Source organism: Oreochromis aureus, linkage group 9 (genome assembly GCF_013358895.1).
Source record: "Oreochromis aureus strain Israel breed Guangdong linkage group 9, ZZ_aureus, whole genome shotgun sequence".
Lineage (NCBI taxonomy): Eukaryota > Metazoa > Chordata > Actinopteri > Cichliformes > Cichlidae > Oreochromis > Oreochromis aureus.
In genome coordinates, this window is record NC_052950.1 from 30113942 (window position 1) to 30129649 (window position 15708).

A 15708-nucleotide genomic window follows, 5' to 3' on the forward strand; every position below is an offset into this window, starting at 1 on the left:
ATGGAATTGCACAAATTTAGGGAAACAGAAAGTGAAATCAGACTGAATGTCTGCCTGAGGCCCTCATCTTGTGAAATGTTTCGTTTCTTAATGTCACGTATGAGTCTTATTGTGCATGAGTAACTCTGCTTACTGTAACTGAAGCTTTTTTAATGTGTAGAAGGGGTACATAGCATCCACACTGTGCAACTTCAGCTTTGCATTTCTGCTTTTTGTTGATGTTCTTTTTGCTTTCTAATGACATTGACCTTACCCTAATTTAACACCACCCACACACTTTTCCAATCTCAGCCTGATGAAGCTTTGTATTGGCCTTTCTGTGACTTTCTGAATCTAACAAACCTGACTTCACAAAAATAACTGTGGGAGATGGTTGTGAAAATTCCAGCTGCAACCCAGTAAAAAGACTTTGCACAATAGTCTGTGGCACATTTCTCAGCACAGGTGGTGGGTGTTTGTATTTGGTCTAAGTTTTTAAACCTCTAGTACTGATGTGGCAGCAGTGTGCATTTGGGGGGGTAGTGGATCTGAAGGTGAATCACAAAAGGCACAAAGGGTTTGCAGACTTGGGGGAATTGAACTACCTGTGCAACGCATAGGGTGGAGATGCCATATCACGCTGTCAAATGAAATAATTACACTAACAAAGAATCAGTTAGGAGGAGAAGAAAGTAATGGGCTGTGGCCCACCGGCTAAACCATTTCATTTTGGGGGGGGTTTCTTGTTGTTGCCTTACCAGAAGAATTTGCACTAAAGGAGTTGAAATAGATTTCTGATGGTTTCTGCTTCTTAACTGGATAGATCCATATCCCTGAAGTCTGACTTTGTTTTAAACTGGGATTATTCCCTTATTTTATTTCATTTTACTTTGGTTTTTCGACTTATAATTTTCTTACATTTGGTTAGAAAAAAGCAAAAATGTTATAACCCCTGGATCTGCTCAAAACCTCTTTGGTTGGGGAGAAGCTAAAAAGAGTGAGATGAGTGTAACATAGCAAACAGACAGAATGAGCATGAATTCTCACATGAGTCAGGAACTTTTATAAATCACCTCTGCTTGCAGGCACAGCAAATTCATGTCGTTTGTTAACACAGGAAGTTGTTGGGTGCTGGGTGTTGATGCTAAAGAGGAAAACATGGAGGGGTGATTATTAACCCTTCGCATCATGTTACACCCAAAATACCTTCATACAGAAAACATCTTTAAAGGATTTGAACATTTTTAAATGGTAAATGGCCTGTATTTGTATAACGCTTTACTAAGGACCCCAAAGCGCTTTACACAACCAGTCATCCACCCATTCACACACACATTCAGACACTTTTAAATGTCTGGCATTAGAATCGGACTTATGTCATTCAAACATTTGACAGGATGTGAATAAAACATGAATTCTTAGGTCTTGGTATATGCAGCATTCTGCTAAACAACAGGTATAAAAGTATGAATAAATATTAAAATAAATACAACTCATTCCTACTCATTCCTGTGTGTGTATTAGATGGCAAGCAGTGAAGTGAAGTGAAGCAGCTAGTGAACCTGGTCAAGCCCTCCACATCCCTGAGAGGCTTCTTCACCCTGGACCCTGTCGCTCTGGCTTCTTTCCTGTACTTTATAGTTCTGATCCACAGTCAGTAAATAACCAGTGATTGAATCCACCTGTATCCAAAGAGACACTCTGGTGTAACTCAGAACAACACATTCTGTGAACCTGATGTCAGCACTGTCGGCCTGGCCTGGGTTGTCTCCACATGGCCAGACATGAACTACACATAAGTGAAGGGATACTGAAAAGGAGATGACAAACTGAGATAGAGAAAAAATATGGCAGCACAGCTTAAGTTGCACCTAAGAAACCACAAGATTCGATTGCTCTTTTTTACACTCGTGCAAAATGTTTGGAAAGGAAGCGTAATCGAGAAAGATGATGTCGGTGCGATATTTGAAAACTGGCTGGCACATAGGGGAGAAGATTTACCACTTCCTAGTTTGACAGGGCCTGATGAACCACATGATTTATGATTTAGAGGAAAGATGCTGACTTTGCAAAGTCATGTCAGCATTTATTAGAAAAAGCGAAGGGATTGAGTAACCCACCACTACACTGGAACTCACCCAGGCAGTCTAACAGTAGCAATATGCTGATGAATGACGAGGTAATATTGTAACGATGAGCCAGAGGCAGAGACGTCGAAGTAGAAATTAATATTCCAGATTCTGTGTCATCAGATTCAGGAAGTCTTTACTTTTGACTTGCTGGAAACATCTCGGCATATTTTAATTATGTTTCATATTCTGCAGATGTTAAAACACCACAGTTTGTAACTATTTTTGAGGATTTGAATATTTTATTTATATAACCTGTTTGACACTCGACTTTTCCGCTGTAACTGTGATAATCAATAACTGTAATGATCATAAAATGTCCTTGTTCGAATTTTCCATCCGTTTATTCATTTGTTTATTCACACACACTCACGCACAATTAAATAAACGCACTTCCTACATTCAAATACTGAAGAAAATGGAGAGAAACTATTTTTGTATTGTAGACAGGATGTAACATAATCTTACCTTTGTGCTACTTTGTGCTAATTCAAGGGGAATAAGCAAAATAAGGAACGCGACAAAATAAGTTGTACATTCAATAAGCTTGATTATGTTAAGAGACTTTGATGACAGGCTTTTTAAGGCAGGTATGTACACTGAGCCTTCCTCTTGAGACCAACAACACCATCAACACCATTGCTGGAAAAATAATGAGAAAATAGAAAAGAGACGGTATGATGTCCCCTACACTTTAATCATTGAGTTACGTTATAAAATGACCTCAAATGTGCCGTCTCCTAATTACCAGTTAACAATATAAACCTTAGGCTATAGTTCGACACCACCAACACAAATCCATATACTAATAAGGACACACATATGGTCTTCCTTTTAGTTTTTATATTTGAACATAAAGCCAACAAGACAAAGCAAAGATGAATGCATACGTTTCTCTCCTGGATGCAGTGCTCTTATAAAGGTGATGTTCTTATCGCCACTCCTCAAAAGCTTTAAACTGCTCCATCATTTTCCTCCTTCGGCACACAAACTGGACATAATTACATTTCTGTCACACATTTCCTCCAAAACAGAGTGCAAAAATTATCTGGACATCTACCAAAAGTACATTTAATAAAGTAAACAGTGAGAGGGTGCAGAAATGTCTAAATGAATTCTTCTGAGTTTTCACGGGCATCTTGTTTTAAATGCTTGAATTAAGTGTAAAAGTTTTACAGAAATAAAAATAAGCAGCCAGAAGTCAGTCAGTTAACAGATGTTGTTAAGGGGCATTATCAGCTAGTTTTAATTTCTGGCCTGACTTGTGCACTTACAACAATCACTGGATGGCTTTGTTTAATTTGTATTTAACTGCAAGAGGTCAGCAGCCACTGTCAGTTAAAATGGAAAAACAAAAAAGAGTCAGTCATCAATCATCAGGCTGAACACCATATTTAAGTGCCTGTGAACTTTTTGTGTGAGGCTGCTTCTCAGAAAGTTCTCAGAGATGTTGGTGGTTTGAAATATTAAAATCTGATAACAGGCAGATATGTTATATACCACACACCACACAAATACACAGACCTATAAAAACACGTCTTGAGCCCTGCCTGCAGATGTTCCTGCACTTACCTATAAATAACCAAACATGAATCGACTCAGTTTCACCCTGATCAGTGAGCCAGACCACCGGTGAAAATGTCCATCAAGATCCTCTCCATCACGCTCCTCCTGCTCTCAATATATGTGTGCTGCCACTCCTCTGAAGGTAACTGTGCTCTTACTTTTCTAAAGGAAAAAAGAGATAAAACATATCAAATTGATCACAGCAGTTATGATTTCTGATATTGGCTCAAGGTTCAAGATGGCTCCCAAGTGTGAGACTTTCTTCTACAGAAACTCTGTTGCCCCCATGTCGTTCTGTTTAATGAAAATCTTGAAGAACGTACTGTAAAAAGTCACAACATAGATTCATTTAAGACATTGTTAATGCACTTTGATGCTTCAAAGTCATTTCATAATTTTCTTTCAAAGCGTAAAATAGTTACAGAGTGAGGCACAAAAAAAGGCTCGCTCACTGTCTCATAATTTCAGGTAAAATTTGCTTTGTGATGTAAGGACTTTCATCACATTTTAAACCCGGAGTTAACTCTGATTTTCCTTCTAATCAGACTTTCTCAGGTCGGATAAATTAGTTTTTAACCTCCTACCTCTCAGATTCAGATGGTCCTGGAAAGGGACGACCGTGCTGCGTTGCCATCACCACCTTTGATATGAGTGCTGCCGTGGTGGGGGAAACATATCGTGAGCAGGCTGCAAGACCACCCTGTGTGAAGGCTGTAATGTAAGTCAACACATGTCGTCCTACATACAAACATATGCAATCTCTATAATTTTCTGTCTTTTATTTACAGTTTTAACACAGGAGATGGAAAACAACTTTGTGCTGATCCTAACGCTCAGTGGGTCAAGGATCGTAAGTCATGCTAACACACAGACACACAAACACATGAAAAGTATTGGCAGAAAAAATCTGAAGCTCTCCTTTGTCTCTCCTTCCTCCTCAGTCACTGCCAAAATGACAAAGGTGAAGTGAAGCACAAGTTCTGTGGTGAAGCATCGCTGCCTGTCTCCTTTGAGATCACCTTTAAAATCATATTTTAATTAGAGCGCTTTCTTAATGTAACTGTTTCTTTCTGCTTTTATTTACATTTACTCTAACCTGTTGAGTAATCCTGTCATTTATTCTGGGCAATGACATTAGTCTTTTTTGAATCAGCTGTTTTCAAGTTGATCAGTTTTGCCTTCCTTTGTTTTTGTTTTTCTTGCTTATACATGAATTTCTTTCTTTGTATTATGTGTTGGTGTGAAGCACATTTTGGGAGCAAAAAATATTATAAAAAATAAACTTTTGAATATTTGAGCAAATATTTTTCTGCTGTCGTTTGCATGCTCACACAAGACAGCAAACACATCTCACAGTAAGTTCTCAGAATAGGATTTCCCCCATTGCATGAGCCAATATGATACACTTTTATTTGAGTCATCATCAAGAGTTCCACATACAGGTCAAAGCAGTTACTGTAGTGGCTGGAGAGCTTGACTTCAGCCACTCGGAGCTCTTTACTCAGAGAAGTGGGCACAAAAGGATCAGGTGCTCCTGACACTCAAAGAGTAGAACATCCACATTTTATTATTATTGTTATTTGTCAGTGAAGTTAAAAAAAAAAACATCAGGCCAAAAAATTCCACCACTGAAAAGAAAATTCAAGCTCTCCATCTGTTTGATACGGATGAACACACAGGGATACAAAGAAACAAAAAACAAAACCCTTGTAGGATGTAATTTAAGGTGACGGGTGTTACAACTGAGGTTTCTGGGTTTGTGCTAATTAGCATGTGCAGCCCTGCTGTGGCAGATGCATGCCTGGTTCTGCTCGTCAGCCTGCCCATAACCCGTCTGCTCCAACCACAGCAGAGCTACCTATGGCAGCTGTATTTCAGTGACACTAGTCTTAGGGATGCTACTATCTGTGTCTTCTGTGTTTAATGTAGGATGGCCAGTAACACAGGACTTATTTATTGTTCTTCTTAATGAGAACAGTCGAGGAGGCAGTTAAACTTCGTCCATAGTCAGTTTTTAATTAAATTTAAAAAAAAAACTAATAAATAAATAAATAAACTAAAGAATAAAATAATAGATGTGCTTTAACTCTCACTAAGCCTATTTCCACTTGGTTGATTGTTACCCACCTTCCACTAGGAAGTGGGTCATGTACATTTTTCAAATCTATGCTGTACTTCTTAACCTAAAAACATATCTGCCAATATTGTAACAATACAGCTACTCTGTGCTCACAAGAATAACACCACAAACACAAAATAAAACTCAGTCTTGCAGTGACACAGGAGCACGTGGTGGGACTCAGTGGCCTGAGTGCAGTTTCCTATTTTGGCTACTTTGTTGTATGGTTTTAAAAGCTGCTTGATTCAAATTTCTCTTTTTTCAGCTATGAACAGCAATGACCTGCTTTCATCAAGTCTGCTATGTTGTTGCCACAGACTGATGGTGGATGGTGTTGGCGTACTACAGTGCTAATCTTCAGAGATTTTCATCTTTCTAGTTTCAGTGCTGAGTTTCAGTTTTACTGACATTTAATTAACTGATTCAGTCTCCTGAAAACAAACAAAACTAACTTTATTTTGCATGAAAGCTGGTGAATATTAAGAAATACTACAATATGCCTAGCTGTGAGCATGTGAAAGACTAAGCAATGCACACATATGAGCACCATAGGAAAATCACTCAGATGTTATTTACCCTGCATGTTTTAACATTCTCAGTTTAAAAGCACCTATAAAGGTCTGTTGGGGATCATGTGGAAGCACCAGTGACTGATCCATTAATCCAGGGATGACGAGACAACTTTCTCCACCACTAAACACCAACAGATTCCAGTTGAGACCAAGAGTCATGAGGGTCATGCACAAAAACACCAAAGAAGCACAGTCCTTATAGTAAAGAAACTTCTGTGTGTCTACAGCAAGATGAATGAGGTCTCACAGTCCTTGGTCAGCTATCACATGGACTGATGATGAACCGCTGGCTTTTTCAAGATAGTGGTTTTAACCAAGGGCTGCTGGTAGATTCCCTTATCTCCAGAGACTACAGAGACTACGTTTAAACTGCACTCTGTACAGCCAATACCAATTTGTCAACGTTCCTTTTGGTTTTTTCAGAGCCCGGCACTTTCCAGGGTGCTGTGTCTGCACACTGCATATGCCACTGCCTACTTGGATGATGTCATTATCACACAGTATCACACTGGGATCATAGTGTGTTGTGCTGGGATAACAGCCACGAAGCTAGAGCAGAATAGTGAAAAGCAACAGTCAGATCGATGTTGGTGTGAGTGTGTAAAGCAGCAAAGCAAAAGAAGAAAATCCTGCATGTGAACTGCAGTAAACTTTGTTAGACTACACGTTTTAGGCTTCTTTCAAGTATTTTATGGCACTGATCCTGTCGCTGATTCAGCAAATGACCAGTGATTTCATCAACTTGTATCCCACTGCCAACAAGGCCTTCTGTCCTCCAGGTTCAGAACTACAGATCCTACAGACCACTGTATTGAACCTAGCCTGAGACATCACCACCATACAGTCAGGCTTGGACTACACAGAAGAGTTTTTGACTCCAAATCTGTCCTTTCTGTGTATAATATGAAGCATTGTTTAAACTGAATGTGATTTTGTAAATAAAGGAATGCAATATATACAGAGTGAAAGATGGCTGATATTTATACAATGATATAAGCACCCGAAGAGCATCACATGGCTGTGGTAGTTAGAGATCATACTTCGGTCACAAGTTGATACGGTTTAATTTTGAGATTCACGTCGCCTATTTTTATTGTTGTGTTTCCAAACCAAAGCTTTATTTTTTGCATGTTCTCTGTATTTCTTGATTTTGCATCTGCGTGTTTTCTGTCTGTGGTCACTTTGCACTTCTTAGCAGTTTTGTCTGTGTAGTCATTTTGTACCTCTGTTTTATGTCTGTATTTTTTTAGTATTTAAAAAAAGAAAGAACATGGCAACACAGCACAAGTTTGCAAAGTTTTTAGACTCATGCAACATGTTTGGAAAGGAAGCAACATAAAGAAAGACTGTCAAAAATGCCACTGATATTATATTTGAAAACTTACTTGTGCATAGGTGAAAATATTTACCACTTCCTGATTTGAGGGGGCCCAAGGAACCACATGACTTATGATAGAGAGGAAAGATGTTCATTCTGGAAACTCATGTCAGCATTTATTATAAAACAGAAGTGACTAAGTGACAGAGCACTACACTGGAACTCATAACGGCAGTTTAAGAATAGTAATATGCTGATGAATGAAGGGGTAGTGTTATATTGTAACGATGAGCCAGAGGCAGAGAGGTTTGCAAATATGTTTGAGGTTCCAAATATGTTTCATCTTGTAAGTGCAAACCTCCAAAGTGCAAAGTTTTATACAAAATGAAGCCAATCTATATTCATACGTATGAAATATTTTATCATAATGATATTATAGGAATTTGTACAGGAATTTTCCAACCATTCATTCATTTAGCACTTATACTGGCTGTACTAGCACTTGAACTGGTGTGGCGTCACACACCCACACCATCAAGACATTTCTGACAAACCAACTTCCTACACTCGAATACTAAAGAAACAGGAAAAACACTATTGGTGCCATGTTGACTTTGCTTTGACTTTGCTTTGACTGAATTCTTGCTTAAAAGCAGAACTGGAGACGACAAGTGTCAGATTTATAAAGACTGATTATGTCAAGTGACTTTGATGAAAGACTTTTTAAAGCAGGAACGAACACTGACCCTTCCTATTGAGACCAACAACACCATCGGTGAACTACATCCCAGGAAATATTACTTTAAACACTCCTTAAGTATATTGTAATTTGATAAAAGCACACAGCTTTGTAGTGAGGAGGTAGAAGTGTTATAGACTGATTATAGTCGTCGATTTCACAAAACAAAATGCTGAAAATGGGAAAACCTGATAAAAACAACTGAAACTTTGAGATGAATAATTTTATTAGAACACAGTTCTGAAAAGGTCTAAAGAAACTATGTTAATAGTTACAAAGCTCAACTTAACTTACAACATTTAATGCTAGCTGTGGGCCACACGGGGAGTCAATCTACACTAAGGCAGCACAGAAGTGCTGCCGGCTACTCACAAGGTGTGGCCCACTGCAATCCACAGTGCAGACCACAGTGGGGTCCTTTATTCCAGTGTCCCAGTGCTCTCACTCACAGAGGACCTTAACAAAGGTGCCTTGCCTGTCAGCAATGAAAAAAATGTATGGAACAATTGAACATACGAAACCAAAGAGGAGATGTTTGGTCATAAACACAGAACCAAATTTAGCATATCAATACAAATATATCATACCAACTGTCAAGCACAGTGCTGCAGGGGAGGTGGTATGAGCTTGTTTTGCAACAACAGGACCTGGGCACCTTGCAGTCATTGAATTGACCACGAAGTCCTCTGTATATCAAAGTATTCTACAGTCAAATGTGAGGCCAACAGTCTGACAACTAAAGCTTGTCTCATGCAAAGGGATGATGATCCCATGCACCCAATGCACCTGTAGCACTAAATTCAAGCCTAAATAAAAGAATCCAAATGGGTCAGCTTAACAGCTTAACGTAAACAAGAAACTCTAAAGAATTTAATTTAATAGTTTAAATTACAAGCAAAAGTTTAAGTTGTGAGGATTAAATATTAAATGTATCTCCATAAAGAGCCAAAAAGTCAGTCAGTTATGCAAATGTGGATAGATGTGCATCAGAGTCATCATGCATTCCTTTTATTTCCATTTTAGGCCTGATTCATGACAATCACAACAATTCATGTTTATTTTTCTTATGAACTCCAACAGATAAACAGTCACTGTCAGTGAAAATGGAAAAACTGAAATCTTCAGGGGTCTAGACACATCATTAATGACAATGCAGGTGTTTGAGTCAGTCATTGGGCTGCACACCATATTTAAGTTTCTGTGAACTTTGTGTATGTGAGGCTGTTTCTCGGAAAGCTCAGAGTGAGATGTTGGTGGTTAGAAATAGAAAAATCTTCCTGACAAGAGGCGGAGGTGTGATAAGTCACAACCACGCACACACAAATATACAAACCTATAGAAACGCGTCATCAGTCGCGCCTGCGGATGTTCCTGCACTTATCAATAAATAACTAAGGAATCAACTCATATAATCACAATCTGATCACTGAGCCAGACCACCGGTGAAAATGTCTGTGAAGATTCTCTCCGTCACTCTCCTCCTGCTCTCACTGTGTGTGTGCTTCAGCTCCTCTGCAGGTAACTATACTCTTACTTCTCCAAAGAAAAAAAGTATATATAAAATTGATTAAGTAGCTACTTTTACAGCAATTACTTTTTCTTTTTGGTGAAAGGGGGGTGGACTCTTGTGGGTTTCACTGGGCAACAACTCTGCTAGTTTCTCTCACCACAAACCTTTACTTCTGGTATCTGCTCACTCAATATTTTTAAACAGTCTTTCCAGCATTTACACACTTGCATTCTATCCACCAAGCTCCAGACGTCCCTGAACGTGCGGTCAGTCATGGCATTTTAAAAGGCGTCCTTTACATTTAAATTTAGAAGGAGGAGATTTTACATCGTTCTCCTGACTTTTCTTTTTATCGTGAAATAGTTTCATTTGATGTATAGTGATTGACATTATACATTTATGCATATCTATATGAAAATGTGTACTTTCTTTAATTTATGGGTTCTGTCTCATGATGCTAAGCATCCCTCGCACCACACATTCAACTATCATAACAAAATACCACAGTGGATGCAGGGGGTTCCCTTTAAGCTATATGAGCACTCTGTAAACAAATCTTAATGCTGTTTAGTTTTCAAGCTTTCTGCTGTGAGAGGTGCACATTTTGACTCACTGCATAACTATGACAATGTCATATACAAACAGGAAATGAAAGACACGCAGACACTACAGCATGATAAGTTGCAAATGTGTGATAATGATGTTCACCATTCAGCTAGCTGCATATCTGAATTTTGTCTTTGATAAAAGAATAATTGCTAATAAATGAAACTTATTGCCTCTTCCTATTCTTGCCAGTGTTCTTTATTGACAATTAATAACAATAAGAATTCAAGACTGAAAATTCATTTGGATGATCATGTCTCCCAATTTTTTAGATTTCAGTTTGATGGGTAGAAGTTGAGTAAAGTAAAAAAATGAAAGCAAAAGTAATTTCTGGAACAACATCCAGCTTTTGTTCATCAAATCCACATCTGGCACATCCATTTAAACTTGAAGTCGATGTCAACACAGCAGAATCAGACGCCGCTCAAGAAGTAGAACATCCAAGTTCAATAAACATCAAATATTCCACCACTTTAAAAGAAGCTGTCGCACTTCGTGAGGACATAAAATCCTCATATTCCTGTTCCACATGTAAAATTACATTAAATGTCTCAGATATAAAACGGAGGTCAAGTCTCACCTCTGTTAAATTATATTTATGGGATGTGGTCCTGGTAACAAAATCAGTCACACACTGTCAATGATGAAGGTAATTACTAGAGTCTTAAGATGGGCCCCAAGCGGTGAGACTTTCTTCTGCAAAAACTCTGTTGGCCCTCTGTTTCTGTTTAATGAAGATGTTGAAGAACATACTGTGACAAAACATAGGTCCATATGAGTTACTATTTTCAATGCACTTTGAAAGAAAATGTTAAAATTACTTTGAATAATCAAAGTGTAAAATGGTTACAGAGTGACGCACAAAAAAGCCCGCTCACTGTCACGTAATTTTAGGTAACATTTCAACAGCTGTGTTGTGTTTAGTGATGTAAGGAGTTTCATCATATTTTAAACCTGGAATTAATGTTGGTTTTCCTTCTAATCAGACTTTTGTCAGGTGAGATAAATACGTTTTTCACCTCCTTCCTCTCAGGTATGCGTGGTCCTACGAGGAAACGCCCGTGCTGCGTTGATGTTACCAACCTCGATATGAGCCCTGAGGTGGTCGGCGAGACATATCGCGAGCAGGCTTCATCCCATCCCTGTGTGAAGGCTATAATGTAAGTCAGCACATGTTGTCCTACACATAAACATAAACACATGCAATCTCTAAAATGTTCTTTTTTCCAGTTTCAACACAGAATATGGTCAGCTTTGCTCCGATCCAAAAGCTCAGTGGGTCCAGGATCGTAAGTTATGCTAACACACAGACACACAAACACATTAAACATATTTGTAGAAAAAATCTGAAGCTCTCCTTTGTCTCTCTTTCCTCCTCAGTCACTGCCAAAATGAAGAAGGTGCAGTGAAGCACAAGTTCTTTGGTGAAGCATCGCTGCCTGTCTGTATCTTCTTTGGCCTCGCTTTCAAAGAAATATTCAAATGAGAATGCTTCCTAGAAACCTTTCTTTACATTTATAGATTAATTATATTACTCTTACCCTGTATTTAATACTTGGTGTTGACTTCAGTCTTTCATGGTGCCAACCATTTTTTTTAAAGTTAGCATTAAGTGCTGTCTTTCTTTGACTTTTTCTTGCTTATATGTGCATTTCTGTTTATTATGTATTTATGTGAAAAAAAAATAAACTTTATTATTGACCAAATATTGTCCTGCTATTTAAATACTCATTAGACTCTCATATATCATACACATATCCCAATAATTTCCCAGAACAGGAATCCCCTGGTGTTTTCAATTGAGCTCAAACTGTATAACCCTACATGATACACTGTTTAAGTCATCAGAGTTACTGCAGGTACTGTGGTAGTTTTTAAACTCCACTTTGATCAGTAGGAGCTCTTTTCTCAGGGTCTTAGGAATGGTAGGATACTAGAATGTTTTTGTTTTTTTTCCGAACCTATTTAAGCCATGACTTAGCCCAGTGATGAACTTTCAGTGGAGTCTGTAGTGTGAGCGTGTCTCAGAGTGCAAAGTCATCCTTCTGTTGCACTCGACATCTGGCACATTTAAACTAGAAGTGGATGTCAACACAACAGAATCAGATGCTGCTTTCATGCAGGAGGATGCTCAAGAAGTAGCACATCCAAGTTCAATAAACATCAAATATTCCACCACTTAAAAAGAAACTCTCACACTTCCTAAGCACATAACTTCCTCATATGCTGTTCAGCATGGATAATTACAGTAAGTGTCTGAGATATAAAAAAGGGGGTCAGAGAATCTGATGGCTTTATGTAAAAGACAAGAAAACCCCTTGTAGGTTGTATTTTAAGGCGAGGGGTGTTACAGCTCAGGGTTTTTGGGCTCCCTTGCCGTTTTTTAGTGTGTGCAGCCCCCTGCTGTAGATAGGTGCCTGCACCTGTTCATCAGCCTGCCTTCCTATTCTGACTGCTCCTCCTGGTTCCCCGCTCCACCCACAGCAGAGCTACTCATAGAAGGTGCTTTTAATGGATTTTGATTTGAAGCAACTCTGATTTCATAACTCTTTGTTTGATCGTAGCTAGTGCAAGGCCAATCGATGTCTGATATTTTTAAATCCCTGCAGGACATTTGTGTTCTGTGATAAACTTTGATAAAACATCAGGAGGCTGGAACAGGTATTTTATATTCTCTCACTTGACACCGATGTCAGTCAATGCTTCTCCAAGGTGTCAGTTATGTGATATGTAGGTGTGGTAATGGGAGAGGGAAAACAGTGATGACACACACACCTACACACACACACAATATGGTGAGAGGGTGATTGAGAGCTTGAAAGGTTTAAGATTACACCGGAATTCCCAACAACATCTCCCTGGGAATTTCACACTGGGTTCAAAAGTATACCAGCTACCAAGAAAGGATTCAGATTTGTTATAACTTGGACCAGTGATATCCAAAGTATGGACCAGGGCCCTCTGGTGGACTGCAAAGGTACTGCAGGTGTGCAACTAATAACAGAAGTATGTACAGTTACAAATTTATATTAATTACATTTTTTAAAAAGTGAATAAAAACTGGTAATAGTTTGTTATGTACATTATTTCAAAGTGATCCAATACCAAGCAAATGCAGCGCCAGCATTGCCGATGCCAATACTTTTAACTTATAAAGGCATAGGGGGGAGCAGTGTGTTATGATTTATGAGATTAATTATCAGTTTGATAATTCTGCATCAATTGTGCAAAATGATTTTTCCACTAAATCATCCCAAATGTGGACACAGGAAGGCAGCTGGAAATAACAAAAGGCAAGCCCGTTATTTAGCTGAACTAAGACCAGTGAACTGAACAGCAAACTGTGACAAAAGACAAGTGGAGACGATGTATACACAGGAGGGCAAATAGGAGTCTGGTAACAGCTCAGCAGTCAGTGTTTTTTTGTAAGTATTAAGCAGTTTTATGACATCTGACAGTTTCCTTCCTATAGGATTTTTCTCAGGGCAAATATATAAATCTTTAAACTTCCCTTAGATGGAAGAGCTGTGGGAATGACGTCCTGTGTCGTTCAGTGACGCATTTGGGTAATCTCAGTCCTTCATTGAATGTACTCCTGTGACTGGCCAGTGCATCATGAAGTAGGTGGGAGGTATCGGCCAGCGTTGTCCTTCTCTTGGACAACATCCACCTCTCCAACACCACCGTAGGGGAAAGAGAGAGAGAGTGGCTGTGGACTGCAGGCTGACTACAGGTAAGTCAGTAAGGAGGTGAGTATTCACTGCAGTGTTAAATCTGCTGAAGAACACTTTCAACTCATTGGCTCTTCCTCTCCGTCTGCAGCTCCTCTGCTGTTGGATTATTGTCTTCATGCCACTCCAAACTCTACAAACAAATGTCAACACTCTTTAATTTGCCTCAATTTTCTTAAACATCCAAGAATTTTCAGATCAAGAAAATTTGCTCATTGGATCAAATTGCACACGTCTAACCTTGCTGCACAAGGATTGATACATTCTACACAGCTTAATGAATTCTGATTGGCTCTCGTCTCACCTAAACGTTTTCATCAACATGCATTTCATCATAATTTTTGTCCTTGTGCTTTTTTTAGAAATGTATTTATCATGTTGCTTTTGTCATGAAAAGGGTTGTTGATGAAAATTATGACAAATTATTTAGACTTGATTAAAAAATGTTGAAAAATTATTAGTTATTTCAATTGCAACCTGAACAATGAACTGAAATTTCCTCCACAATAGTATGAAACCAGTGAAGTAAAACAGAAATGTGTTTCTTCAGCATGTGAAAAAAACCCTTTATTTATTGTGTTAAACCCTTCTATCAAAAACATAACAATGACAATCAATTAATCAATCAAACAAACAAATGCTTGCAATAGGAAATGTATGTGTGGGGTATGTGATACTCCACCACTTTTTGCATTGACTGAAACTTTTTGGATGGTTTGTAAAATTTCTATACATATCAGCTGTAATGAGGGAAGTATCAAGCTGCTTTTTAACTCTATGCAACCAAAATGTCCTTAAATATAAGCCTAAATAAAAGTATCATAATGGGACAGCCAATACAGCTATCCCACATAGCAGACAGGTCTGGCCCGTATCTGGTGTCAAGCAGGCACTGCTGGCTGATTTCTGGCATAGTAAGTGGTATATCACCCAGATATGGGCCAGGCCTGGCATAGATGGCACTGTGTATGCCATGGCATGCCATATCTGGCCTAATTGTGGTTTGCTTTACGTGGCCCAAGCTCTTAGAAAACAGGTATGGCCCAGATCCAGGATCAAGCTGGCACTTCTGACTGACTGGTGTTATGGCATGGTGTATGTCAACCAGATGCAGGCCAGGTCTGGCAATGATGCCAGTATTTATGTTCCTATTTTGTTATTTTTGTTCGAAGACCTAAATACCGTGTTGCAATACTATACTGCTATGGTAGCCAACGTTTCAAATGCAGGTTTGTGAGGGTACCTAGTGAGGGTTTACTCATGTTTACCATGTTTACCACTGGGTGGCTGTAGCTCTGCCACCCAGTGGCCACCCAGTCACACTCTGCTGGATGCATCAGAGAGCATCCAGCAGAGTGTGACTGGCAAACCTGATCTGGGCCACCAAAGAGACGTCATTCTTTGCGGTACGTGGGCCATGTGTAAGCACATTGTGTGGA

General features: G+C 38.9%; 2 protein-coding genes across 4 annotated transcripts in view; both read left to right on the forward strand.

Moving 5' to 3' along the window:
* The first annotated feature begins 3676 nt into the window (after positions 1-3676).
* LOC116318441 (eotaxin-like) overlaps positions 3677-15708 on the forward strand; it is a 37870-nt gene continuing 25838 nt past the window's right edge. Inside the window, exons 1-4 of one of the 3 annotated variants that reach the window (XM_031757951.2) lie at positions 3677-3816; positions 4266-4392; positions 4463-4524; positions 4616-4966. In XM_031757951.2, the coding sequence (XP_031613811.1) occupies positions 3747-3816; positions 4266-4392; positions 4463-4524; positions 4616-4644 (288 nt within the window). In that variant the 5' untranslated portion in view covers positions 3677-3746 and the 3' untranslated portion in view covers positions 4645-4966. Of the gene's footprint in view, positions 3817-4265; positions 4393-4462; positions 4525-4615; positions 4967-15708 lie in introns of those variants that run through there. The other 2 variants (XM_039617488.1, XM_039617489.1) reach the window with 2 other exon arrangements.
* Positions 9757-12244, forward strand: LOC116334523 (eotaxin-like). The gene is made up of 4 exons (XM_031757953.2): positions 9757-9940; positions 11572-11698; positions 11769-11827; positions 11919-12244. Exons 1-4 carry the CDS (start codon positions 9871-9873, stop codon positions 11945-11947), a joined length of 285 nt encoding a protein of 94 aa, XP_031613813.1. The 5' UTR covers positions 9757-9870; the 3' UTR covers positions 11948-12244.

Bases quoted from the DNA above. Each gene is read 5' to 3' on its own strand.
- LOC116334523 (XM_031757953.2), top strand. From the start codon at position 9,871: ATGTCTGTGAAGATTCTCTCCGTCACTCTCCTCCTGCTCTCACTGTGT. The intron at 9,941-11,571 runs GTAACTATACTC...CCTTCCTCTCAG, and splicing joins GTGCTTCAGCTCCTCTGCAG to GTATGCGTGGTCCTACGAGG. The intron at 11,828-11,918 runs GTAAGTTATGCT...TTTCCTCCTCAG, and splicing joins AGCTCAGTGGGTCCAGGATC to TCACTGCCAAAATGAAGAAG.